Here is a 22,633-nt window from a genome sequence, read left to right as displayed (position 1 = left end):
GCCGCATGCCCACGCAGTCAGTTGCATTTCATGGCGGAATTCTGCGCGGCATTGCTGCTCCGCCTCGTGGGCGCCTCATCGCTGCAGCGCGGCGGCCCTCTTCGGCGTGTGCGGGGCGGAGAGCAGCGAACAATCGTGCGGGGAGCCCGCCCCTCCAACGGAAGGGTGTGCGCACAGCAAAAAAAAACAAAAAAGCAAAAAAAAGGAAGAGGAGTTCCCAAAACAAAGAAATTAACGAGCGGGAAGGAGCCGACGTCGTTTCCAGCGCGGGTCGCACCTCCCCCCCTGCTGCTCCCTTCCGCTCACACCAGCGACACGCCGCCCCACAGCCCCAGCAGAAGAAGCGGCAGCAGCACCGCAGCCCCACACCCACGCACGGAGCTGTCGTGCTTGACCTGCGGAGGGGCTGCGGTCGACGGCGCTTCTGTCGTCGCTGGAGGGGCCGTAGTTGACAACGTTTCTGTCGTCGCTGGAGGGGCCGTGGTCGACGGCGCTTCTGTCGTCGCCGGAGGGGCGGGTTTCTCCTTCACGAGTGCTTTCAGCTCCGTGGCGTTCAGCAGCCGGTTGTACAGAAAAACACCCGTCAGCGTCACTTCGTTCCCGTCAGTAGCTTCCTGACTGTCCTCGTGGTCCCCAAAGCAGAGATGAAAGATTTCCTCGCGTGGTGACAGTGGCGCGTTATCGTGCGATTGCAAGCTGCCGTGGGAATCCATCGCAGCTGCTGCCACGTCCTCAAAGCGGCCCACCTGCTCTCCGTCAACGTACACGGAGCTGCCGCCACGCTGCAGCGTGAGTGCCACCCGGTACGCCGTATCCTCCTCCCAAGCAAGTGCGTACCCACCCGTTACTCCTTTGTGCATCAGCCCCCATCGTCTGCCCTCGTCGTAGCATAGCATCAAATGCTGCACGGACCCACGCCCCCCCACACCCACGCCCACGCCCACGCCCAACAAAGGAGTGAGGCGCCTCGGCGCTTTGTGGATAGTCACCGTCGCCACAACGGTGAGCCCACGGTCTGCAAAGTGATAGCGCTGATTCCACCTTTCAGTGCCCACCGGCCACACAATACGTGCGCTAGACCCTGTGAGCCTAAAGCCATTCTGAACCTTCTCCGCGGCGCCGGCCACCGTGGCGTTCACGCCAAGGTACTCGTCGCCCCAGTGAGCGCTGTCGCCCTTGTCGTACAAAAAACCAACCAGCCCGGCTGTGGGCATCGGACCGACACACACGGCTAGCGAAGAGGCGGCTGTGTAAGTGGAGGTACATAACCCCGCCGAGACGCGCGCGTCGACGGCCTGCCAAGTCCTCAGGGCAAACCTGAGTCGCCCCAGCGACTCACTGAGGTCCTTAAGAACAAGACTGCTGGATGTCCCCTCTTGCTTCTCGTAGAAAAGAAGCAACTTAGAATCGCTGTACAGCAGACTACTGAAGGGGTTGACAGCGGTGACACCCGTCACTATCAGCCCAACGTCGTGAATGCGGCCCATCCCACAGGCCCAGAGATGGAGTCCACGATGGTACGAGTTTTTCTCACGAACATGCACCGGTGTGATAAACAGTGCCACACGCTTCCCCTCAATATCTGCCGTCATGAACTCACCTTGGGTGCCAAAGCTACCACGGCTGATAAAGTCACCCAAGACGTTGGAGTAGGCTCCGGCAACAGCCGTCCACGTCTCTCCCATGTCGCTGGATGCGTGGAGGTTGTAGCGTAGAAAAGCGTTCGTCGTGATCATGAGGAGTCGCCCCTCCCACTCAAGCAGGCGCGCAGAGTGGCAACCCTCAACGGCCTCACCGGACGCTGGAAACCGCCACGTCACCCCGTCGTCCGTCGAGTAAAAAATGGTGCAGACCTGCCTCTCCTCGGCAGTCGTGGCAACCAACGGGAACACGATCGCACTGCCGCCCAGCACAACGCCGCTACTTTTGGCCCGAAAAATTGTCCATCCATGCTGCCTCAGATACGTGGTGAAAACGTCCTTCAGTGACCTCGGCGAACTCCAGCTGACTGTTCTGGCCTCCGGGCTCCCGCCACGCGGCGCGGAAACGTCACCGACAAACAACACCGCGTCCCAGCTGTCCTCCAGTGACGGCACCGTTGCTTTCAACCTCCGAGCAGGCTCACTGAAGCTCTCCACAAAAAGGAAGATCTTTCTGCCCTTTGCAACTCCCCGAGAGCCGATCAGAATAACGGAAAACTGAGGCAGCGGCGCCTTGCGAAAGACAACTTGCTTCTGCCAGTGGCTCCCCACATCCACCCCGGAACTCACCAAGATGGCAACATCAGTGTTATAGGAGGCTGTGTGTTCCGCCTCGGCAACGGCCACAAGCACCCCATCCACGGCAACAAGGGAATTACCCCTAACCGAAAATACACTGCTCAGCGCAGGAAGGTTCTCCTCTCCGCCCACGGATAATGCCATTTCCCCTGGTTTGAAGAGTTCAACCTCATCCAATTTTGTTCCCTTACCAGCATTGGCAGCTTCACCGCCGCCGCACATCAGCAGCACGCAAAAGAGAAGCACCGCAGAAGCAAACAGATGCCGGTACATGTCGGGTCGTTGCTGTTCACTCTCTCTCTCTCTTTTCCTTCCCTCCTTGTGGGGTGATCCGCTCAGGCCGCAACGGTTGTGTGTGTGTGTGTTGCTACGGGTGGGGACTGCAGAAGCCCTCAAAGCGCACAGCAGCGAGTAGTGATTATTTTCCTTCCTTCTGCGCGTGAGGAAGAAAGAAGAAGGCAAGAGAAGTAAAGTGGGCAATGACAGCGACATTGCATCAGGCACTTCAGTGGAAGGGTGCAGTGCGCATCACGTATGTGGAAAGCCGGAGAAGAGACAGCCCGGAGAAGACAACATGGCGGACCGTCGCCTACACGCGAAGTCGACAACGGCGGCTGAGTGACAGGGCATCGCTCGAATACGATGCCCATAGGCTCACACAGATAGACCCGCGACAGCACACTGACACATGCCGTGGGTGGACTACCCGGCAGAGCTGCGCCGAAACCTCCCTCGCGGCGGCCCACACTGGGGACGGCACAAATTCTTGCGTCTCCTGCTGCACCCGCAATCCCCCAATGCCTTCTCGGACACGATAAGAAGTGGTCACCCCAACCATCTGCAAAACACACACCACCTCTGTGGGGTCTCCGCACAATCGCCTCTCTCTCTAATTCTTCCTTGCAGCAACCCACGCAACTTCATCGGCAACCTCACAGAACTTTTTGGCATAACTTGGCGCCGTGCCCAGGAGCAGCGCGTCCTTCGGTTTCGTTGCGGTTCCCCCCCACCACAGACAAAGTAACCGTCCATGAACGCCCACCAAACGTGCATAATTGCAACCCGACCGCACTCAGCCGCCAGGTGCCGCAGCAAAGGCTGCGCCTTCACCCATTCGATGCAAGCACTACGGCGCCAACGTGTAGTGGACAGCGGAGACGCACGGAGGTTTCTGCTTCTCGAAGAAGCCTGCCCCACAACTCCGCCCGGTGGAGCGGCTCTACACAGCCATGCCTCCCCTTGACTTACCGCGAGGCGGCGCCCGCCCCCGAATAATCCTTCCCACTTGCTCCCCACGTTGGTGGCGCAGACTTGTAGGTGGTTGTTTCCATCTCTTACTTTGGCCCTTCAGTCCAAAATAGAATGAAAATGTACCCCACGTGTTCCCAGCTGCAATTATTTCCACGGGAAGGAAGGGGTGGGGCCAGAGCTATGCACGTCTTTCACTCCGTGAGGGTGCTTGGTGACACACAAGGGTGACTGATGTGCGCCGTCCACGACATAAGTCCTCACGGCGGGGGAGAGACCAGAAGACAAAGAGAAACAACAGGAACAACCATAAACTATATATATATATATATTTCGACACGCAGCTTTGCGGCAAAGTAGAAGGGAACAAACCCACAGAGAGAGGCATAAGGCAACCGACGGCGGCTTCTGCTGCAAGTGTACCCACCGCCCCACGCCAGAAGCAAAGTAGCGGATATTCACACACAAGACAACAAACCCCAGCCGCACCCAAAGAAGAGGAATATATTTTCGTGACCATGGAAAAGAGAAAAAAAGAAACTCCTGCCCCCTACCCAATCACCTCAAAGCGGAGTGAAGACAAACACGCATGAGCGCGCGTGGAGTCGTGTAAAACGCACCCTTGGTGCTTACGGAGGTGGCGGTGGGTTGATACACGGCAGCCTCAAAAATCTGCGGAAAGCGTGAAGTCATGTGCGTAGAAAGCCATCCCGGATTCCGCTGCTCATGCGGCCCCAGTTTAGACCAGGTGAAGGGAAGAACGGCCAACGTCCGTGTCCCATCAACTGAGTAAAGCTCGACGTCTTGCAACGACAAGGCGGTAAAACAGGATTCAATGTGATAGGTCTTCACGCCCTTCTCGTGTCGCAGGTCCAGCACTCCACTCTCGGGAAGATACTCATCGACGCTGGGGTTCTCCAGCTGGAGAGCAAAAAGGGAGCGGAAAATGGCCACGCGATTCACGACACACTCGGGAGCCGTCGCCACGTCATAACCCCCCATCTCTGCAAGAAGGTTGAGCAGCAGCGTCCCTGTTAGCAGAGCATCGTACCCAGCCTCATGCGTCGGCCCACCACCGTCACCACTGGCAGAACTGTGGCGGCGTTCATTGCCCCCGACAGCGAGCGGGTCGTAGGATTCAAACCCCAATGGAAGTGTCACCTGCACGTGCGCGGAGCGAAAGCCGTACTCGCCAAAAAAGCCACTCAAGTATCGATCCCCAAATCGTCCCACTGGGAAAAACGCCTGACGGGTTGCAACGTACCTCGTGTCAAACACAGTAGGGAATAACTCCTGCATGCGGAGCTTAAACTCGGGCAGGGTATCTGGTAACGGGCCATCCAAACTAGCAACCAAAAAGAGGAGGTCAGCAAAGCAGTTGTGACCGACACAGGGCTTTTTACTCGACACAAGAGCCTTGAACACCAAACGAAACCCCAGCATGTTCATCAGATCTCGTTCCCGGAAGGATTGCTCTTTCTCAAGCAGTCGTCTGCGCTGCTCCGGAAAGACCGCCCGTAGCACACCAATGTGCACCGCGCCCTGGCGTCGAAAGGTGATGGAAAGACTGTGACAGTGCTGAGCTATATACCGCTCAAGCGCCTCGCGGGCACTCTTGCCTCGTTGAGGCGGAAGTAAAACGTCCCGTCCACCGGACTGAATGAGGTCCACGGAGGCGGCCACCTCTGCCGTAACCGCCGTCTGCCCGCCATTCTTCCCCTTTGCACGTTCCAGCGCCGCTTGAACCCGTTCAGCAAAGCTCTGCGCCTGCGCTACGGCGTTATTGTACCACTTCCGCTCGTCTTCCGTCAAAATATTTATTTCCTGCGTCTCCTGCTTCTCGGCGCCGCGGGTTCGGTCCATCTCCTGGTACTTTTCCGCGTATCTGTTGCGCAGGGCCTCCTCCTGCCGTGCGTCACAGTACGCCATGCCTTGGTACACCCACGACTGAAAGTTCATGTCATGTCGGCGGAGAAACGCCAGAGAGGAGGGGCTTAGCACCACGTCTCTGGACCGTTCATCCGCTGTAAAGTCATCGGCGTGGTGAGGGAAGAGGAGAAAGTTGAAGGGCCGAGCAACATACTGCGCCGGAGTGGAGCCGGCCGCTGTGGCGTCTCTGTGAAACAAGCATATTCCAACCTGAATAATATTGTAACGACTGGCAACGGTGCGCTTGGCACGATAACTCTCTTCAGGTGTGTCTGTGATTGTCTCTGGCAGCTCCGCCGTGTTGATGCCCGTCATCTCCTCATCAAACGCGTAAAAGTCACACGTCTTCAGGAGCTCCACAAACTTGGGAAAGATGACAGGGAATGTGTCCCGAGTGACCTGCATTGCTTACTCTCTTTCTGTCTGTCTGTCTGTATGGAAACCGGATTCAAAACAATCGCTACAATCAGCCTCAACAAGGTGGTAGAGCAAAGAAGCGATTATTCGCTTTATAGAAGAGGGCACCAACCGCCACGCCAAGGTGGTCGCCGGCTCCGCTGAAAGTGCTTCTCACCCTGTAACACGACGGACTCCTGTCGAGCGACAGTGTTGGTATCACTTCAGGCTGTCTATGTTCCGCAATAAATGCTCCGTTGCCTCTCTTGCAGGCTTTGTGAAGGTGCAACACGACTGAATCGCTTGCCACGACGTGTGTGTGTGTGTGTGTGTGTGTGTGTGGTTAATTCTGTTCCTGAAAATAGTTGCCTTCTTCCGTTGAGGAAGAAATATTATGCAATGAAAGGTAAGATGAAAACATGATACATGTATATATTATATACACGCACGTACAGACATTGATACCTACAAAACAAATCCAAAAAAACAAAGGAAACACCTCTGTCGCTGAGCGTTACGGCAGACACATGGACCAGTGCACCGGATGGCGCAGCTGCAGACTGGGGTAGATGCCCTCCTCCCCATCTATGCTGCTCTTTGCCTCCGCAGCGTAAACACTGCCTGTGGGCGACACTGCCTCATAGTGCACATACACATGGGATGTAAACTGCATCGACATCAGGTGAACCAGCTCCTCGCGTGAGACCCCATCTGCTGCTCCAGTAGCAACGGCACCCGGCATCCACGACCTCGAAGGGGCGAAGGTCGCGGTGCTGCGTTTAGAAGGCAGATGCGTTGGGCCAGTGAGAGAAGCGACATCCGGATCCGTGTTTGGTCCCCCATCAGCCACCTCCTTCGCACGCCCCTTTAAAAACTTACCATACACATTCCCAATTGAGTGCGGCTCCAAAAGATAACACAAGTGGGGCCGCACCTGAATGGCAAACTGAAAGTTCACGGACTCCTCGGGTCCCAGCGCCACCGGGACGCGAAACTCATGCACCACAATGGGCGTTACCGTGACGGCGCGTCGCAGCAGTTCCACATATTTCAAGTCTGCACTGCGTGGTCCGGCCCGCTGCTCAGACCACAATGGGACGCTGAAGGGGCTGCCAAGAATCTCCCCAATCCAGGTAGAGGCGATGTCAAAGGAGACCCGTTGCACGCGCAGCGGGATACCCGCAATATTCACCACATTCACACTCACCAACACGCGATACTGCGACACGCGTCGTGCGACGGAGGAGCAGGACAGAAGCCGACCTACATGCGCCTGATAGTAGCAGGTCCCTAACACCACAAAAGAGGGTCGATACCACCCCACTTTCCGTTCCTCCGCAGAAAGAAGAGCACGAAGCATGATATCATCATCCTCATCGCCGGCCCCCCTCTTATCAACGCCACCACTGGGGAAGGGAAGAAGCAGTACAAAACCCAATGTTAGAGGTCCGTGCAACTCCTCTAATTCAGGCAGAACGTAGCTAAATGTATACGTGTACCTCAGATGACGTGGTACGGCACCCGCTAACTTGCCTTCCGGCGTGTCTGGATTCACTACAACCGCTGGGGGCATGACTGCCTCATCCCGCTGCTCGGCCACCACCGTAAGGATCCTTCCTGCGGCAGCCATCACGTTCAACACCGCACCCGGAGCGGGGGGAGTTTCTACGCGTGTCCAGTCCTCCCAGAATGGCGGGACACCATAGCGGAAACAACACCCCACACCCTGCTGTAGTCCATAGGTTGCAGGCACTGTCTGGCCCTGCGTCTTACTTGACGACGGTGACGCTTCGGCTCTCACGACAACCGGAAGGATGCGCACCGTGTAAAGCAACTTCCACCACAGCTGGCAGAAGTCGCTTTCCCCCAGTGCCGCCATCAGCGCGGCCCCGTCACGGTCACGTTCGCCATTCTCATTGGAAAAGGTGAGAGTAAGCTGGAAACGCAGGGGTTGCCATGACAGCAGCAGGGGCATGCCCTCCTCGTCGAGAAGCTCATAAAGCCGTGAAAACTGCACTGTCAAAACTCTACGAAGAATATCCATGATGACGCTACACGTCATAGCCCAAACCCCCACCATAAAAGTGCAACAAACAAACACGTAAAAAGAAGAAATGGGTTGCCTACGAGAAACGCAGATTCACACGACCCCGCATTGCAACCAAAAAGAATCAGCAGCAAGTCAACTCCCCTCTTCCTTCCTTCTTTCCTTCTTTGTCCCTCCTTTCTCTTCGTAAATATATAAAACAAGTATACATGCGTCTCTGCACCTTCGCTGGTGCAGAGGGATATCATACAACAACAAACACACACACACACACATGCACGCAAATAATAATAATAACACAACTAAAATATGGCATCTCCGCAGCACTCCACGCGGTATCATCACAAGGGGTCCAAGTCTGTCTCTGCACGTTTCCACGTTGTTTGCTTCGTCTTCTTGTTGTAATAGTACACTTTGCCCGTTGCAGGGTCTTTGCGTTCTGCCCACTCTGTCCGTTTTTTCTTCTCTGGATGCTGCGAAGCTGTCAAATTCGCACAGGATGTCTTGACATCCTCCCTGAGTGTATCCTCTAGCTTCCACGTTGTGGCTTTGGTTCTCCGGTGGACATAATACGTGCGACCGCTGCTCGGTTCTATCACTGCACGCCACTCGGCACCGCAGGCTGCGACCTCCTTCACACCCGTTTCCTGCGGCTCACCTTTAAACGTATCTTCAATCTTCCAGGTGGTCTTCTTTGTCGAGTCATGCACATAGTAGCTTTTGTCGCTGACGGAGTCACGCACAGGCCTCCACCCTGCTCCACAATGCGGGGATTTTGCCTCAGCCTCCTTTGGTGCATCCGTCACCGCGTTGTTGGTCACCCCCACAGGTTGCGCCTCCATCTGCGCCGGTGACAGTGTCACATTGACGGTTTCAAACTCCGCTGTGCCACCACCCCCATTTGCTTCGCCACCACCTCCTCCTTTTTGCCTCACGCTCACATCCAGTGAGGCGGAGGGAAGCCAAGACGTCTTTGGAGCCCTGCCAAAGACACCCTTGGCGGCCAACGAATGCGGTGCCACAGTGTGAAAGGAAGACAAGATACGGGACTCTATCTCACGGGCACGCTGCAGCTCCTCCTGCAAACAGCGCTGCGCATCTTGCTCTGCATCCTCGGGCCCCAAACTCGATTGCTGCAACGGCGATGGATCAGGCAATTTGTGCGCCAAACCCCCCGCAGCATCTTGCGTCAAAGGCGGAGGCACTGGAACTGTTTGCTGCAGTGATTGCCGTCGCTCCCGCGGATCGGGGACATCAACGCGGGGGGTACGCAGCGCCTCAGCAGACGATCCATTCACGGTTAGTTGAGGCTGTGCTGTTGCTGCCAGCCCCACCACCTGTGGGTGAGTTTTGGCGTCTTCTTGGCCAACTACCGCTGCCGACAGATGCGTGGCACTGCCAGCGTGTTGAAGCTGCCAAAGGTGATTTTGATGCTGGCACAAAAACTGGCGAGCTGCACCCATCAGATTCATCTCACCAGACCCCTGCGCGTCACTCATATTATCATACGCCTCCACAGCCGCGCACAGCTGGCGCAAAAGTGTATCCCGCTCTGATAGCGGAACCACGGCATCCATCTGCCGCTCCACACACCGGTCTGCCGTTGCCTGGCGCTCGACAGCACCATCAATCATGTTCCACAGCTCCGGATGCACCGCCTGTTGCTGCCCGGACCATGTACTAGAGTCGATCTCATCGCCATGGCGACGGTCCCCCGGCGGAGAACCTTGAATACCTGCAATGTACTCCGCTCGACGCCTATCCCGCTCCGCTAGGAGACTATCGATAAAAAAGATTGCCCCATTTGGCTTGCTTGCATGTTTCCCTACATCAACCACCCCACACGAGGTTTTTGCTGCCACAAGGGTGTCTGTTTTCTCTCCGCCCCGCACGAATTCCACCTCCTTCTTGCGGTGCTGCATTGTGTCTTTGGGGTGCCTCGTCACGCATCGCGGCGTGACATTGCCGTCCAGCGGACCGCAGTAGGCGCAGTCGCGGATGAGCTGATGAATGGCGGCCCGAAAGCGCTGTTGTTCCGCACGCGTGCGGAACGTCACAAAAAACCCCCTCCGCGGTGGAAGTCCGTCCTTCGCGTCGGCGCAGAGGGATGAGTAGTCGTTCAGCGGCAGCAGATGCAGCCCGCGCTGTCGTTTTGCGTTGCCAAAGGCCGCGACAGGAACCTCAACAAAAACCTCATCTCTTGGCTCATGGAACGGGACAAAGACGAGCAGTGGGCCCTGCTCGCTGCGCCGCACAGCCTCACGACGTCGCGAGACACATGCAAGCGCCAAACACAACTCGGACGGCATCTGAACCGAAGAAAGAAAAGCAATGTTTTCGTCCTCGTTGTCGTATCGCCTCACAGCACCAGCGCCGTTTCTTTCGCCCTCGTTGGGGCCCCGCAAAGAATATTTGATGGGGTCGATAAGTGGCACGCACTTGCTGTAGCGCGAGTACAGCAGAGAAGAGGAAGCAGCAAGATCCATCACCGCACCTCCTCTGCCTACTTCCTTCTCTCATCCAGCGTGCAGAGGAGCGGAGGCAAAACAAACAAGGGAAATAGATAAAATAAAAAGAATTAAAGGTAATGGAAGGCAAACCACAATGATAAGAGGAAAGCGAAGAAACCATGTGATCAAGGCATCTCGCAGTGCATGCATGCAAAGACACAGATGCATGGGCCATGTACACTCGCACAAATATCACACCAAAACGATGGATACATTTCTCTCAGTTTACAACGGAGCCACAAGGCAGTGTCTTCCTTCTATGCAGCATCCACACACAGGCAGGTAGCTACGCTACGTATTTTCGTTTGTGGGTAACGAAGGGCGGTGGCTGTTCTTTATTTCTTTCTCTCTCTCTGTGTGTATGCATGTGTGTGTGTGTGAATGCCTCGCCCAATGAACACACAAGAGACGGGAGCCAAAACAAAAAAACAACAACTGACGACAAACAAAAATATCTAATGTAACACACACACACACACACCACCAGCGGGGACACAACGCGCACAGTTTCACTTCTTCAGCACAAAATGATGCCAGCACTCTCAGCGATAACACCGCCAGGAGTGAGCTCAAGAAGCATCTGCTTCGCCCCCGCCAAGATCTTCTCCGCTTGAGCGTGCCGTTCAGCGAACATGAGCTCGTCGCTCTCCACATTTTCACACAGTGGCTTGACATCTACAAGGTGAATCATCGCCTTGCGACCATCCCCGTAGAGGTCGCCCAGGAACGGCACAAACGTATACTGGGACAGATCCAGACCGTCGACTAGGTTCCCATCGCCATCATCTTCCACATCCTTCATATTGCCACAATCGTCAATGTCACCGTCGTCCTCATCGCGTTCACGGCGGTTCCGCTTCGTTGCATGCATCGGAGCAGAAGGAGCAGCCTTTGTTGTGCCCAGAGCTAGAGTGGCAGGACCACTGTTCCTCTCTTCCTTTTCCCTCTGCTGCTGCTTCTGTCCGAGCGCGTGGTCTGCCTCAAACTCCTCCACCGTAATCTTCCCACGAAATGTCACTCGTGGTGAGCGTCCCACACGCGGCAGATCACGTCTGGCGATGTAATACCGCCCGCCATGCAAAACATCTAAAGGCGAATCCAATGCCACCGCCCTTGGCTGAACGCAGCCTGTGGAGTCGCACTCCAACACACTGCTGATGCAGTACTCCTCCGCCAGCTCCTGCAGAGTGATGTCGCCATTGACTCGAATCGGTGCAAACGCTGGGGCTACGGCATCTGCGTCACGAATAAAAAGCGACACACTAGAGGAGGACTGCGGACTGGCGGCCATGACCTTCTCTGCCATCTCAGCTCTGGTTCCCAGAAGGATTCAAACTATCTAGATAAACACGATGAAGGAGCACGGAGTGACGCTTAGCAGAGAGCGTAGTGTCTCGGCGTGTAGTCCAGCACGGAGGTGGGGGGGGGGAGGGTTGGGGATGTGGGAAGGGAAACAAAGAGTCACCAAAGACACAAACGTATCAGCACTACACGGCTCAATCAGCGGACTCAGCTTTGCAGTCATAACCAACACCACCGTAGCATGGGTGTATTCAATCCTAGTGTAAATGCCGCGCCCGCATGACGGGGCTACGAAGCGGCTCTGCGTCGTACGCCAACAGTGACGCCCTTGCCGTTCCCTTCTCGTCTAAAGGTGGTGCCGGCTCCCATGGAGCAGAGGCCTCGCCCTCGCTGAGTGCATCACCCCACTCAAACCCCCGCTCCACAGGTGGTGGCGCCACAAAGAGGACAGCCTGCTCCGTGTACGCGACGGGGTTGACACCTGGTAGGAGTGAGTGTGGGATGCGTATATCACCGTACTTTTCCGATAAATTTACCACAATTCGCTTTGGGGGCATCGTCGTGCGCACCGCACCTCCACATCCATCTTAAGAGAGAGAGAGAGAGGGCGATAAATCCCTACTGTGGAGAATATATGTCGTGTGTGTGTGGGGAAGCAAAGAAGAAAAACAAAGTCATTGGAGAGAAGGAAGAGAAAAAGATGAGCACCAAGGCATCTCCGCAAGCCTCAAAAGTAAAATGGGGAGTTTGGAAGAGTGCGTGTTGCACCACCATGCCCCATCATTTCCACAGCAGTCTCCAACGCCATCGTCGTCGTTGAGGATTGTGCGGGAGGGTTACACACAAAATGATACCACTACGACTGATGGCAGCAACAAGCAGACGTCGGGGCTTCGTGTGCATGTAAGAGTGTGTGTGTGACAGAGGGAGAGGAAGCCAACAATCCACGTTTCCCACCGCACCGGAGCAGGCCCAAGAAGAAACATCAACATATAATGATGTGTGTGTGTGTGTGGTGGGTCTGCGCAAAGGCCAATATGCATTGCGGAGCGCCACGCATGTGTCTTTCCGTTACCCCCTTGGCTGCATTTCCGCAGACTCCGCCAGTTTGTCCAGAATGCACTGCGTCATCCACGCCATACAGCTCCACTTTCGCACCGCCGCGACGAAGGCGACAAATTCTTCATCACTGTTTCTGGACAAAGCGGTGTCGACGTCGCGCCACATCTGCGTTTCCTGGAAGAAGCCGTCTTACTCCGGCACCTTGATGATGTGCTCCTCACGCGTGACGGTAAGTTCAGTGCCAGACACCACCATCCGCGCCTCCACAAGCTTAAAACCGGCGCACCCAGAGAATGCCATGAGAGGGCCCTAACTGTTTGGCGACTCAATAACTCCCGCAGTCCCCGACACTGTAAAGTCTGCCTCTGGGGCACCGCTGAGGGTGCAGTAGAGAGAAACCCTGTCACACTCCGCACCCCCTCCCCCCCACCATCTATCTCAAAGGTGAGTTCCCCAGAAAAGGCAACAATGGCACTCTTGTCGTTCCTCTTCACAACCCGCCCAACAACGGCCTTGGCCATTTGAAAGTTCACGGCATGCAGCATGAGACGTATACAGTACCAGCCACAATCTCACAAGGCACCGAGGTCCTCTAGTGCAAAATTAAAGCGTATGCCGCTCTGCAGAAATTCCTCGGAGGCCAGAAACGCAAAGTGCGTCTCCACACGCCGCAGCTTTCCAATCTCACGGCGGGCGAGGCAAACATCTTGGATGCAACGACCATGAGACAGCATGGTACCCTTCACAAATAGCAACCAACTTGCGGTGAAGTGCTGCAACCATTCCTGCAGCTTTAACGGAGACACGGCGATGGGTCTTTGACCAACCACGTACGTCCTGTGTTTGGCACACTCCGGCATCCACATGTGTCGCGCCGTGACAGGGATGGGGGTGCGCACCACATCCACCTTCGATGTTCGATGACGCCACGACAGCCTCGTAGTCACTCACCCGGGGTTTGCTCACAAAAGGGCATCGAGGCGTGAAGCTCCTCCACAAACTTCTCCGCCGGGCTCTGTCCCGACAACCCACAGCCGTGAGCTCATGACCCGCCTCGTGGGACTGCCATCCACAACTTTCACAGCACCTTCGCGGTGCCGCGAACGCCCACGCGTCATCGCATTTTCGGGGCAGCTACCATTCACACTACTATTGGCGCTATTCTCTCTCTCTCTCTCTCTCTCACTCAGTTCCTTTCTTCTAGGTTCTCCTCGTGTCTTGAAGGAAACAAACGAAAAGCAACAACGTGTGTCAGCATCACATTACAGGGATTGCACAATGTTGCCACAAATAACACGTGTAAGGCGTTTATAAAGACCGATATTTTTTCACAAGGTAAAACGCGTGCCAACTCTGCCCAGGATGCATGCATTTTCGTCCTTTATTGAAGTCCCCCCTCCCGTAAACCAGACGGGAATAGCTTTGACTACCAAACACAAAAAGGTGTATATTGTTTTTTTCCCCCCCTTCGCTTTTGCTTACGTTCGCTACTGTCTACTAAATTTATTTTAAAGCTACACGGCGAATCGCGCCGCGTATGGGGTGTAACAACCGTTCAATAAAACATACACAACCACCAACATGAAAAGGGACGAACCCTGTGGAAAGCTAGGATGCAGTGCGATGATGCACGTGGCACGGCACCCACCACCTGGAATGCGCAACTCTTGCGGCCATCGACGCGTAGGCACCGTGCGTGCGCTGTTAGGAGAGGGAGAAAGCATGTCCTCTTGTTTAAGTTCCACACCACCGATGATGACGTCGTAGTCGGCGTTATTCAACATAGTTAACTCTGTACCGCGTGTGGGCGTTATGCCATCCAGGTATATGTCCAATGGACATCCACGACCCATGAGAGGAATGTTGTAGAAAGCAGTGTAAGGAATTTCTCCCAAAGTCGCTGGACGGCGCACAAACGGAGGAACGGGGGGTTCCAATGGAGCCGCCTGTTGTTGTTGCTGTTGTTGTGGACTTTGTCCCAGCAGCTGCTGAGGCGGATAGTACGCCTGTGTTGCAGTTTGTTGGGGCTGAGACCCGGGTGACGACGCAGCAGGTGCTGGCGGATCCTCCCCTCCAGAGCTCTGAGGAAGCGCCCCTTGCCAACTTGGTGCCGTTGCTGCTGGAGCTACTGGAAGACCAGGTAACACGGATGCATCTGCGACTCCTGATCCCCCCGGTTGCACAGCTTCCGTGGCAGCGGCAGGTTCTGGTGGTGCTGTTTCCCTATTTTTGGAACCTGGCGACTTCACATTGTCATCGTTGTTCTTCACACTACATGTCTCCATCGCTGCAGCTGAGGTCGAGGGTGCTGGCTGTGACTGTTGCTGTTGTGGCGGTGGTTGTGCCCACACAGGGACCACCGTCGCCCCCACAGGAGGGTGATATAAATCCAGAGGATCTTGAGGCTGCTGCACGGAATGGGATGTATCCCCTCCTGGTGTTGGCGCTGCTAGATCTGACGGTTGTGCGGGAGGTGACTGAGGTGGCGGCGGGGCACCAAAGAGGTCGTCTAACAAGTTTACGTAGCCACCAGTGTCGCCAGTTTGTGGCTGCGGCGTCTTCGTTGGTGGGGCGGTGCTCCCGAAAAGCGTCAAATCCAGACTTTGTCCAGACACCATACGTCTTTTGTTGTCACGAATGAACGGAAGCTCCTTCGGCGCCTCTTCCGCAAATCCAGCCTCGATACCTGCGGGATATGGAGCAAACTGCAGCCGGTTCACAGTGAGCACGGTATGCTTAAGCTGCTCCACCACGGACTCTTTATCGTAAAGCTCACCAGCCAGCTTCTCCCATTGGTCAATGTATTTCTCGGTGCCGCTGGTTGGCTTGAGTTTTGCCTGGCCCTCCTCGGTGTTATTCAAATCCACCAGCACGGACTCCAGATGATCAATCTCCTCCAGGAGCGGAATGACCTCGCTCGATATATCACGATGACTTTGAAGTGCCTCCAGCTTGCGCAGCTTGGCCTTTGTGGTGGCCAATTGATCCTCCACCTCAGTAACAAGGGCGCTGCTCTGCGCCAAAGGGGCCTTGTGAACGGCGCGAAGCATGGGGGCAATACCAGCCTCATGGGCGGACTTCATATCAATTTCCTCAGCAATATTCTGCCAGTGCTTTAACTCATCGCGGAGGGCGGCGAGGGCGGGTGAGGCGCAGGCCACCTTGTCCTTCGCCGCGTACTGGGCGTCGTACCCCAGTTGCGCAACCTGCCGCTCCAGCACCTGCACTTTCTCCAGCAAGTCCTCTTTGTTTGGGAAGAGCAGAGCAGTGCGGATGGCGATCTCCTCCGCGAGGTCCGCGTCTGTCTCCACCACCTCCGTTTCACTGGGAAGAATGCCGGCCGTTGTGAGTGACTCCACAATACGGAACGGAAGTCGCCCCGCACGCTTCGATGACTGCGTATCACCTTTTCCTCCCGCCACCACTTTCAGCGGCGGCGGCGAAGAGGAGGTAGGGTGCATGCGAAATACGACCTCCAGACGCCCTGGCTTACCGTCAATTCTGAATGAGATGCTCTTCTTCTCGCACATCGCCTCCCCCGCAAGAACGCTGCACATTCCAGCGAGCGGAATCTCAAACCCGGTCAGCTTAGAGGTGTGCTTGCGATTAGTTATGTCGTACACGGCAAAGTCAATCATGCGACGGTCCTTTGGAGAGTCAAAGGAAATGTCAAAGCTCTGCGCATTGTTGACCTCCTCGGGCGTACTGAACTCTACCTCCCCAGCTGTGCTGCAGAGGGAGGGGTTAGATACGATTTGCACCCCCTTGCGCGAGATTAGCATGGCGTAGGAGTGGCCTTGTCGACAGAAGTAGGCGTACAAGCGCACGGGATGGATGGTGATGGTGTACAGTGGCATTGCGGCCGGCTATTATCCTATATATATATATATATATATATATGTGTGTGTGTGTGTGTGTATCGTCCAATGTATGTATTTATATACGTGTGTGTGGCAGGTCCTTCTTTTCGGTTTTTGTTTTTGTTTTCTTCCCACCACCTTTCCCACAAAATGTAAGAAATTTTGCTACTCAGCCGTCCGTCCACTACGTCACAACGACTTGCCTCTTCTTCTCAAATAAATGTTAACTTTCCCAAAACAAAGCGTCTTGTCTTGTCGTGTCACGTGCAACGTTCAGCTTCGGCTTCTCACCCTATTTGAAAAAAGAAAAAAAAGAAGAAGTAAAAAAACAAACAAAATAAAACACATACAACCAGGTACCAACAGGGAAACACCGTAGGAAAGATACGGAGAGGCTCATTTTTATTTTTATCTTTTAAATTTAAATTTTTAAAAGGAGACAACAAAAACGTCAGACATACGCGCACGCATATATATTTATGTGCACACACACACACACACACACATTCTCCTCTGTTAAGTGACGCAAAACATGCGTCTCTCACAGAGAGTGCATTGAGAGTTAAAGTGTTATAACGTCACGTACTCGCAGATACCGCTGGTTGCTGCGGTATTAACCACAGCAGGTGATTCACGTCCATTCGTTAGCAGATCCACAGTCCTACCACTCACGATACATTTCCACCTGCGCGTGCCTGTAAAGCCTCTAGCCGACGCCGCACAACCTCCTTCTTTTTCTCCAGTTCGGACATGAGGTTATGGGTGGACACCTCCCCGTCCGCTTTTTCCCCCCCAACTGATTTGTCAACATCGTCGTCGTCGTCGCTACAGCAGCAGCCCGAGCCTTCCACCGCGGAAAGCGGGCGCTTCACACCAACCAAATTTGCGTCATGACACGCGGAGGGCGGTGCCGGGAGAGGCGACGGTGGGGCGGTGTATCCCTGAAGAAGGTCCGGCACAAATCGCGCCGAGGTTAACAGCGGCTTGGAGGCGACGCGCCATCGCAGGCGGACCCGCATCGTCTGCGGGTTCCGTGACAAAGGGGTGCTGGTGTGCTGGCCGCAGACGAAGGTGTCGCCGGCGACAGCACCAGCATTCTTGGCCATGGCGGCGTCGCCCAGCACTGCCGTGGGTGCCGTGACAAGTGTGAACCCACGTCCGCACCGCAGTTCAGCCCCCTCCGAGGGACGCGGTGTCTCCGGCAAAGTGACCGCGTGGGTAACGGGCATGGCACCATCACGACTCCTATCGTTGTCGGCAACATTGTCACCGCTATGGTGACGATTAGAGACGTCAGCCTTTTTGGACGCGGCTATCAGTGCGGCTGTTGCCGCCAATGAACCGGTGCGCGACGGCCGCGGGGCAAAGAATGAGGACACCGACACACTTGGCATGCTGCTTGCCGGTGATGCAGCGTTCGTCACAGCCGTGTTCCCCGCCCCTGCTGTTTTTGTCTGTTCTAGCGTTCTTGCGGCCTTTGCCTGCTGCACTTCTGCCAAAAATTCCTCGGCATCCCAATCGGCAACAAAAATCATTTCGTCCCCTTGAATCGGCATTCCATGCGCCTCTGTTGCAAGCACATGGGGCCTGGCAGCCAACGCATAGGCGCGGAACCGCGTTCGCTTCTCTTCAGTGAACATTGTCTGCTTCGCTTTACACCACGCCGAAATGGCGGCAAAATCGATTTGCTCCACCGGGGACAGCACGATTTGTTCAATCTCGCTGTATGCGTTGCGAACCGCCGATGGAAGAAGCGCGGTACTCCGCGCAGGCAGCAACACGAGAAGCTGCACCAGCACATCTGCAGGGCCATCCCCCCACACTGAGACCGCAGTTTCCACCTCACTGGCGCTGGCGGTGGAACTACGGTGCCTCAAACGGCTGCGTTTCTTCGCCAGCTCCATCAGGGCTTCGTATGACAACATGCCACAGTACTTCCGAAGTAGATGCAGCGGAGGGGCACTGCTGTACGGGTAGTAGCAGCCCCAGTGCTCCACCAGCCCTGCACTGTTCTGCAGAGACCATTGCAGCATCGTCCAGTACGCGTAGCACTGAGGTGCCAGCTCCGTCTCCTCCCTCGCCTGCTTCCGTCTCAGGAAGTCTTCATCCACAAAACCCCAGTCGGTGGCGCCCTCCTTGCCATTGTCGACGCACAGTCCCTCACCACCAGCGCGCTCGCTGCGCAGCTCTGCCAGGGAGTCCAATGCGTATCGGGCGGCGTCAAACTGAATGGTGTTTGTGGATGGATCAATGATGGAGCGATCCCGCGAGATGAAGTCAGTGGAGAGGAGCTCTAGGAGATCGTCCAGAAAACCCTCCTCGATACGGCATCCCACCGAGGGGAGGAAGTCGTTCCCAAACAAGAGCAGAACAAACACCACGTCGTGGAGCGCGCGTTCAAACTGACGATTTCTGCGTTCCACCTCGTCCACGGAGTTGCTGCCACTGGGTTGTAGCCTGAGTTTGGCGCGCAACTCCTCACGAAAGGCATGAATGCTAAAAAACGTGGAGGCCCAACCGTCGCCCACATGATTCCGCCAACTACTGCTGTTGCCGCTACCGCCACTGCTGTGGGTTGTGGGGTACTCATACCGGAGGACGTGGATGCGTGGCTCATGCAGGATCAGGGAGCACACCGTCACATCCGTGTCAGAGCTGCAGATGACGTGAGACGTGTTTGGGTCGTACGTTGGCTGTGAGCGGAAGCGGCGAATGGCATCTGCTATTTTGTTTTCCCCCTCCCCCGGTCGCCAGACACCATCCACGACAAACGTGATGGGTGTCGCGGGATCCGCCCCTGCCATTGTGTCGCTCTGTGCGGCCGGTTGCATTGCGTCACGCAGCCGCTCTCCATTAACGCGTTCCGCGCGGCTGGCGCAGTAAAAGTGCAGCGCCTCCGTCAGTCGCGACATGAACGGGGTGCCGACGCTGATGCTGTTGCTGTCCCACTCCACAGCGCCTCTTCCACGCGAGCCACCACTGCTGCGACGCCGCCGCCGGGAACGCTGCTGGGCGAGTTTGCCCATAGGAGAGATGCCGTCCACGGCCAAGTACACCAGCGCGCGTGGGCGAACAAGACGCAAGACGATATCGTCAAGCAGGTCGAAGAGCTTCCGCAGGATGGCGGCGTCAATGTCCGCCGCGGACGCCTCACTGGAAGTCGCGAGGGCGGCGGACTGGTACACAAGCCCATTTACGTCAATGTACAGACAGTCCGTAGCTGGGCAGCTGGTGCTAGGCAAGAAGCACGGCGCGAAGCGTCGCTTCAGCCACGTGAGTAGCAGCGGCACCCCCATTCGTGTAAAAAAAAAAAAAAACAACAACCCAGACACCACCCCGCTTTCAACGATCTGACTCTATGATTTTTCAACCACACAGAAGCCAACAGGCCCCACCACCACCGCAAAAAAAAAACGAAACAAAAAAGAAGAAGCACAGAAGCAAAGGATTGAGGCACATGCGCTGCGAGAAAGGGAGGGAGAGAGAGGGACAGTAACAAAAAGAAGACAATCGACAGTGTAGCGCCCACCGATGAACGCCGGCATTTGCTCACGTCGCTCGTTGCACACGCGCATGCCACACAGACGGCGACCGACGGAGAAGCCGTTATGCACCGCAATACAAAGTCACCCCGCAAGCGACTTTCCCACCACCACCACCACCAACTCTTCTTTACATGGGGCCTGCACTGCACGGCATGAGTCCCCCCAAAGTTTCTGTTGCCGCATGTATCTCATGAACGCAAAACACCATACATATCCTCCAGTGTCACACGGCCATCGTCGTCCACGTCGCACTCCGCCAGGGCCGTTTCAAGCTCAACCATGCTCATGGCATAAAGTTTTTGCAGGTCACGATCATCCGCTGCGGCACCCTCATCCATCAAGCGCTGTATCACCGTCTGTATGTCCCGCACGGAGATGACCCCATCCTTATCGGCGTCTACGAGGTGAAACAGGTCACGCACCTCGCAGTCCCGCATCTCCGTGTTGTCCTCCTTCTCCAGCAGCACATGGGAGAGAATAAAGAGAAAGAGCGAGAACGTTACGCCATCCCTCACTGACCTCTTGCTTACGGACACGGAAAGTTCCTCTCCTCTATCACCGCTCCAAGCTGACTCTGAGTGGGCCTCCTTGCCACTCTTCGTGACGGCGGAGTTGTCTTTCCGACGGCTCGCTCCGGCCTTGGTGGAGGTCGCGGACTTCGTGGTCGCACCCTGCCCCGCCGAAGAGCCTCCCACCGCGGAAGCCTGCGCCTCAGCCTCGGATGCCGCTGCTGCTGCCGCCGCCATCGCGCGCCGCCGCAGAACAAAGTCGATGGGGTCATCGTTGAGGTCGTGTACCAAGTCCGCCACCTCCAGCGCAGACATGCGCATCCCCAAGTCGTTCAAGAACTGCTGAAGCCCCTCCACCCCAAGCGTCACCTCCTCGCCCACTTCCTTTTCAGCGTCGGGGCTTGTGGCCCCATCCTTCCCCTCCTGCTGGCGTTCTCCGTCGCCCGGAAGCGTATGCCTCCCACTGACCAAGGCTGATGTCCACACCGTTGCTGTATCAATCCTGCCATCTTCTTTCTTCCCTTCCACCGTTGCCGCAGCGGCCTTCTCGCCATGTGGCATGTCCAGCCGACACGGCATAGCCTCTCCCCCGTCTTCCCGAACAGCCGTGGGGGAGAATACCGTGCTCACCTCCGTTGCCTTACGCGAAGGCACAGAAGGCGCCATCACGATGCACCTCTGCCGTTGCGGTAGCTGCTGCTCCATTGCACAGTACTGCAAAAACACCTCATAGGCCTCCTTTGCAACGGCCGGGGAGAGAAAGTAGCGCTGCGCAAGCTGCAACACCTCGCCTTCGCTGAAGCAGGGCTTTTGTTTTACAGCTTCCTCTGCCTTGCCCGGTTGCTGTTGCTGCTTCCGTTCCTGCAGAGACAATTCCGACGAGGGAGAAACATGCTCCATTTCACGCCCCCGTCCACGTCACTTCCGTACTCTCCGCGTGCTGTCGTTTCGGCCCTAAACGCGCGCCTTAAGAAAAACAAAAAAAAACTTTTCTCCCTTCTCCTCTGACGCTAGCCGGGAGGTCCCCGCAGCCACAGCAGGGAGTTTGATGGTGGTGTATGTGTGGGTGGGAGGAGGGAAGAGAATGGAGACAAACACTGCATAGTTAGGCATACATGCACCGTCATCTGCAGAACAACAGCATACACTGGCCTTCACACTCTTCCCGCTGCCTCCCCACCGCATCGACACTGACAAACACCTACCCAACCACCTGCAGTAGTACACAAATTCCCTTGCAAAAGCGGTGGTGTAAGAAATGCCCAGTCCTAACACACGTGACGCGTGCAGTGGGTGCGAAGTCAGCCCTTCGTCGAGAGCATCCGTAGCACGTAGGGTGTGTCAGTGACCGACGTCAAGCCTGGAGTCCGGAATCGTGTTCCGTCACCCGGCCCACATCCGTCCTTCACACACGTTTTTCTAGAGGTCACCGCCCTCCACCTCCTGTGACCGTGGATGAAGAAGGGCGGCGATGGCGGGAGCAGCAACAACACTCAACGGCGACGAATAATAATAATATATATATATATATTTTTGGCGGAGTTTACGTGGGTGAATGGGGGTGGGGGGTGGGGGGCAGAAGGACAAAAAAATGTGGGGCAGAGGGAGGGGGTAAAAAAAAAACACACACACACACAAACAAAATACAAGTCCTCTGACACATTGATACAACACATAACCGCGAAGGGGGGGGGGAAGGAAGAAAAAGAAAGAAGAAGAAGGAGTAGCAGCAGTAACGTTGATAACAACAAGAACATAATCCAAGAAGAAGAACGATGATAACAATATATATATTTGTAAACAACTAGAAGAAAAAAAAACGGCCTTCCCCCAAACCACTTGGGGAGTTTTACGCCTTCGTTTTTTTTTTCTTTCTTCTTCCCTCTTTGTTTCTTTGTCTCCTCCTCCTCCTTCGTCTGTCTCCTCCAGCTTCATCGTCCGACAAC

General features: G+C 55.6%; 11 protein-coding genes across 11 annotated transcripts, besides 22 other annotated features; 1 reads left to right on the top strand and 10 right to left on the bottom strand.

The window, feature by feature from the left end:
- Positions 1 to 178: 178 nt before the first annotated feature.
- Positions 179 to 204: a microsatellite.
- A 98-nt stretch (positions 205 to 302) lies between these two features.
- On the bottom strand, positions 303 to 2,552 carry TraAM80_07422 (putative trans-sialidase; the record flags this gene model as incomplete). The annotated part of the gene is made up of 1 exon (XM_029384215.1): positions 303 to 2,552. The coding sequence occupies one exon, from the start codon at positions 2,550 to 2,552 to the stop codon at positions 303 to 305; it is 2,250 nt and encodes a 749-aa protein (XP_029235954.1).
- A 206-nt stretch (positions 2,553 to 2,758) lies between these two features.
- On the top strand, positions 2,759 to 3,097 carry TraAM80_07421 (uncharacterized protein; the record flags this gene model as incomplete). Its single annotated transcript, XM_029384214.1, has 1 exon — positions 2,759 to 3,097. One exon carries the CDS (start codon positions 2,759 to 2,761, stop codon positions 3,095 to 3,097), a length of 339 nt encoding a protein of 112 aa, XP_029235953.1.
- A 745-nt stretch (positions 3,098 to 3,842) lies between these two features.
- Positions 3,843 to 3,859: a microsatellite.
- A 226-nt stretch (positions 3,860 to 4,085) lies between these two features.
- Positions 4,086 to 5,861, bottom strand: TraAM80_07420 (putative ribonuclease; the record flags this gene model as incomplete). Its single annotated transcript, XM_029384213.1, has 1 exon — positions 4,086 to 5,861. The coding sequence occupies one exon, from the start codon at positions 5,859 to 5,861 to the stop codon at positions 4,086 to 4,088; it is 1,776 nt and encodes a 591-aa protein (XP_029235952.1).
- A 6-nt stretch (positions 5,862 to 5,867) lies between these two features.
- Positions 5,868 to 5,894: a microsatellite.
- A 271-nt stretch (positions 5,895 to 6,165) lies between these two features.
- Positions 6,166 to 6,194: a microsatellite.
- A 172-nt stretch (positions 6,195 to 6,366) lies between these two features.
- On the bottom strand, positions 6,367 to 7,932 carry TraAM80_07419 (Protein X92; the record flags this gene model as incomplete). Its single annotated transcript, XM_029384212.1, has 1 exon — positions 6,367 to 7,932. One exon carries the CDS (start codon positions 7,930 to 7,932, stop codon positions 6,367 to 6,369), a length of 1,566 nt encoding a protein of 521 aa, XP_029235951.1.
- A 113-nt stretch (positions 7,933 to 8,045) lies between these two features.
- Positions 8,046 to 8,085: a sequence feature (GA-rich).
- A 59-nt stretch (positions 8,086 to 8,144) lies between these two features.
- Positions 8,145 to 8,182: a microsatellite.
- Positions 8,183 to 8,240: 58 nt separating this feature from the next.
- Positions 8,241 to 10,385, bottom strand: TraAM80_07418 (uncharacterized protein; the record flags this gene model as incomplete). The annotated part of the gene is made up of 1 exon (XM_029384211.1): positions 8,241 to 10,385. One exon carries the CDS (start codon positions 10,383 to 10,385, stop codon positions 8,241 to 8,243), a length of 2,145 nt encoding a protein of 714 aa, XP_029235950.1.
- A 355-nt stretch (positions 10,386 to 10,740) lies between these two features.
- Positions 10,741 to 10,764: a microsatellite.
- Positions 10,764 to 10,789: a microsatellite.
- Positions 10,790 to 10,872: 83 nt separating this feature from the next.
- Positions 10,873 to 10,893: a microsatellite.
- Positions 10,894 to 10,926: 33 nt separating this feature from the next.
- On the bottom strand, positions 10,927 to 11,715 carry TraAM80_07417 (uncharacterized protein; the record flags this gene model as incomplete). The annotated part of the gene is made up of 1 exon (XM_029384210.1): positions 10,927 to 11,715. One exon carries the CDS (start codon positions 11,713 to 11,715, stop codon positions 10,927 to 10,929), a length of 789 nt encoding a protein of 262 aa, XP_029235949.1.
- Positions 11,716 to 11,968: 253 nt separating this feature from the next.
- On the bottom strand, positions 11,969 to 12,268 carry TraAM80_07416 (uncharacterized protein; the record flags this gene model as incomplete). Its single annotated transcript, XM_029384209.1, has 1 exon — positions 11,969 to 12,268. One exon carries the CDS (start codon positions 12,266 to 12,268, stop codon positions 11,969 to 11,971), a length of 300 nt encoding a protein of 99 aa, XP_029235948.1.
- Positions 12,269 to 12,710: 442 nt separating this feature from the next.
- Positions 12,711 to 12,735: a microsatellite.
- Positions 12,736 to 12,838: 103 nt separating this feature from the next.
- On the bottom strand, positions 12,839 to 13,318 carry TraAM80_07415 (oxidoreductase-like protein; the record flags this gene model as incomplete). Its single annotated transcript, XM_029384208.1, has 1 exon — positions 12,839 to 13,318. The coding sequence occupies one exon, from the start codon at positions 13,316 to 13,318 to the stop codon at positions 12,839 to 12,841; it is 480 nt and encodes a 159-aa protein (XP_029235947.1).
- Positions 13,319 to 13,935: 617 nt separating this feature from the next.
- Positions 13,936 to 13,961: a microsatellite.
- A 326-nt stretch (positions 13,962 to 14,287) lies between these two features.
- Positions 14,288 to 16,630, bottom strand: TraAM80_07414 (uncharacterized protein; the record flags this gene model as incomplete). Its single annotated transcript, XM_029384207.1, has 1 exon — positions 14,288 to 16,630. One exon carries the CDS (start codon positions 16,628 to 16,630, stop codon positions 14,288 to 14,290), a length of 2,343 nt encoding a protein of 780 aa, XP_029235946.1.
- Positions 16,631 to 16,648: 18 nt separating this feature from the next.
- Positions 16,649 to 16,673: a microsatellite.
- Positions 16,674 to 16,726: a microsatellite.
- Positions 16,727 to 16,932: 206 nt separating this feature from the next.
- Positions 16,933 to 16,976: a microsatellite.
- Positions 16,977 to 17,031: 55 nt separating this feature from the next.
- Positions 17,032 to 17,067: a sequence feature (A-rich).
- Positions 17,068 to 17,117: 50 nt separating this feature from the next.
- Positions 17,118 to 17,139: a microsatellite.
- A 162-nt stretch (positions 17,140 to 17,301) lies between these two features.
- On the bottom strand, positions 17,302 to 19,929 carry TraAM80_07413 (putative 5'-3' exonuclease XRNC; the record flags this gene model as incomplete). Its single annotated transcript, XM_029384206.1, has 1 exon — positions 17,302 to 19,929. One exon carries the CDS (start codon positions 19,927 to 19,929, stop codon positions 17,302 to 17,304), a length of 2,628 nt encoding a protein of 875 aa, XP_029235945.1.
- A 350-nt stretch (positions 19,930 to 20,279) lies between these two features.
- Positions 20,280 to 20,297: a microsatellite.
- Positions 20,298 to 20,366: 69 nt separating this feature from the next.
- Positions 20,367 to 21,587, bottom strand: TraAM80_07412 (uncharacterized protein; the record flags this gene model as incomplete). The annotated part of the gene is made up of 1 exon (XM_029384205.1): positions 20,367 to 21,587. The coding sequence occupies one exon, from the start codon at positions 21,585 to 21,587 to the stop codon at positions 20,367 to 20,369; it is 1,221 nt and encodes a 406-aa protein (XP_029235944.1).
- A 606-nt stretch (positions 21,588 to 22,193) lies between these two features.
- Positions 22,194 to 22,218: a microsatellite.
- A 91-nt stretch (positions 22,219 to 22,309) lies between these two features.
- Positions 22,310 to 22,328: a microsatellite.
- Positions 22,329 to 22,336: a microsatellite.
- A 45-nt stretch (positions 22,337 to 22,381) lies between these two features.
- Positions 22,382 to 22,460: a microsatellite.
- Positions 22,461 to 22,543: 83 nt separating this feature from the next.
- Positions 22,544 to 22,583: a sequence feature (A-rich).
- Between the last annotated feature and the right edge of the window lie 50 nt (positions 22,584 to 22,633).

This window comes from Trypanosoma rangeli (genome assembly GCF_003719475.1).
Source record: "Trypanosoma rangeli strain AM80 chromosome Unknown Tra_15.4_contig_00308, whole genome shotgun sequence".
NCBI lineage: Eukaryota > Euglenozoa > Kinetoplastea > Trypanosomatida > Trypanosomatidae > Trypanosoma > Trypanosoma rangeli.
Note: the sequence above shows the minus strand (reverse complement) of the source record. Positions and strands in the feature narration are given on the sequence as shown.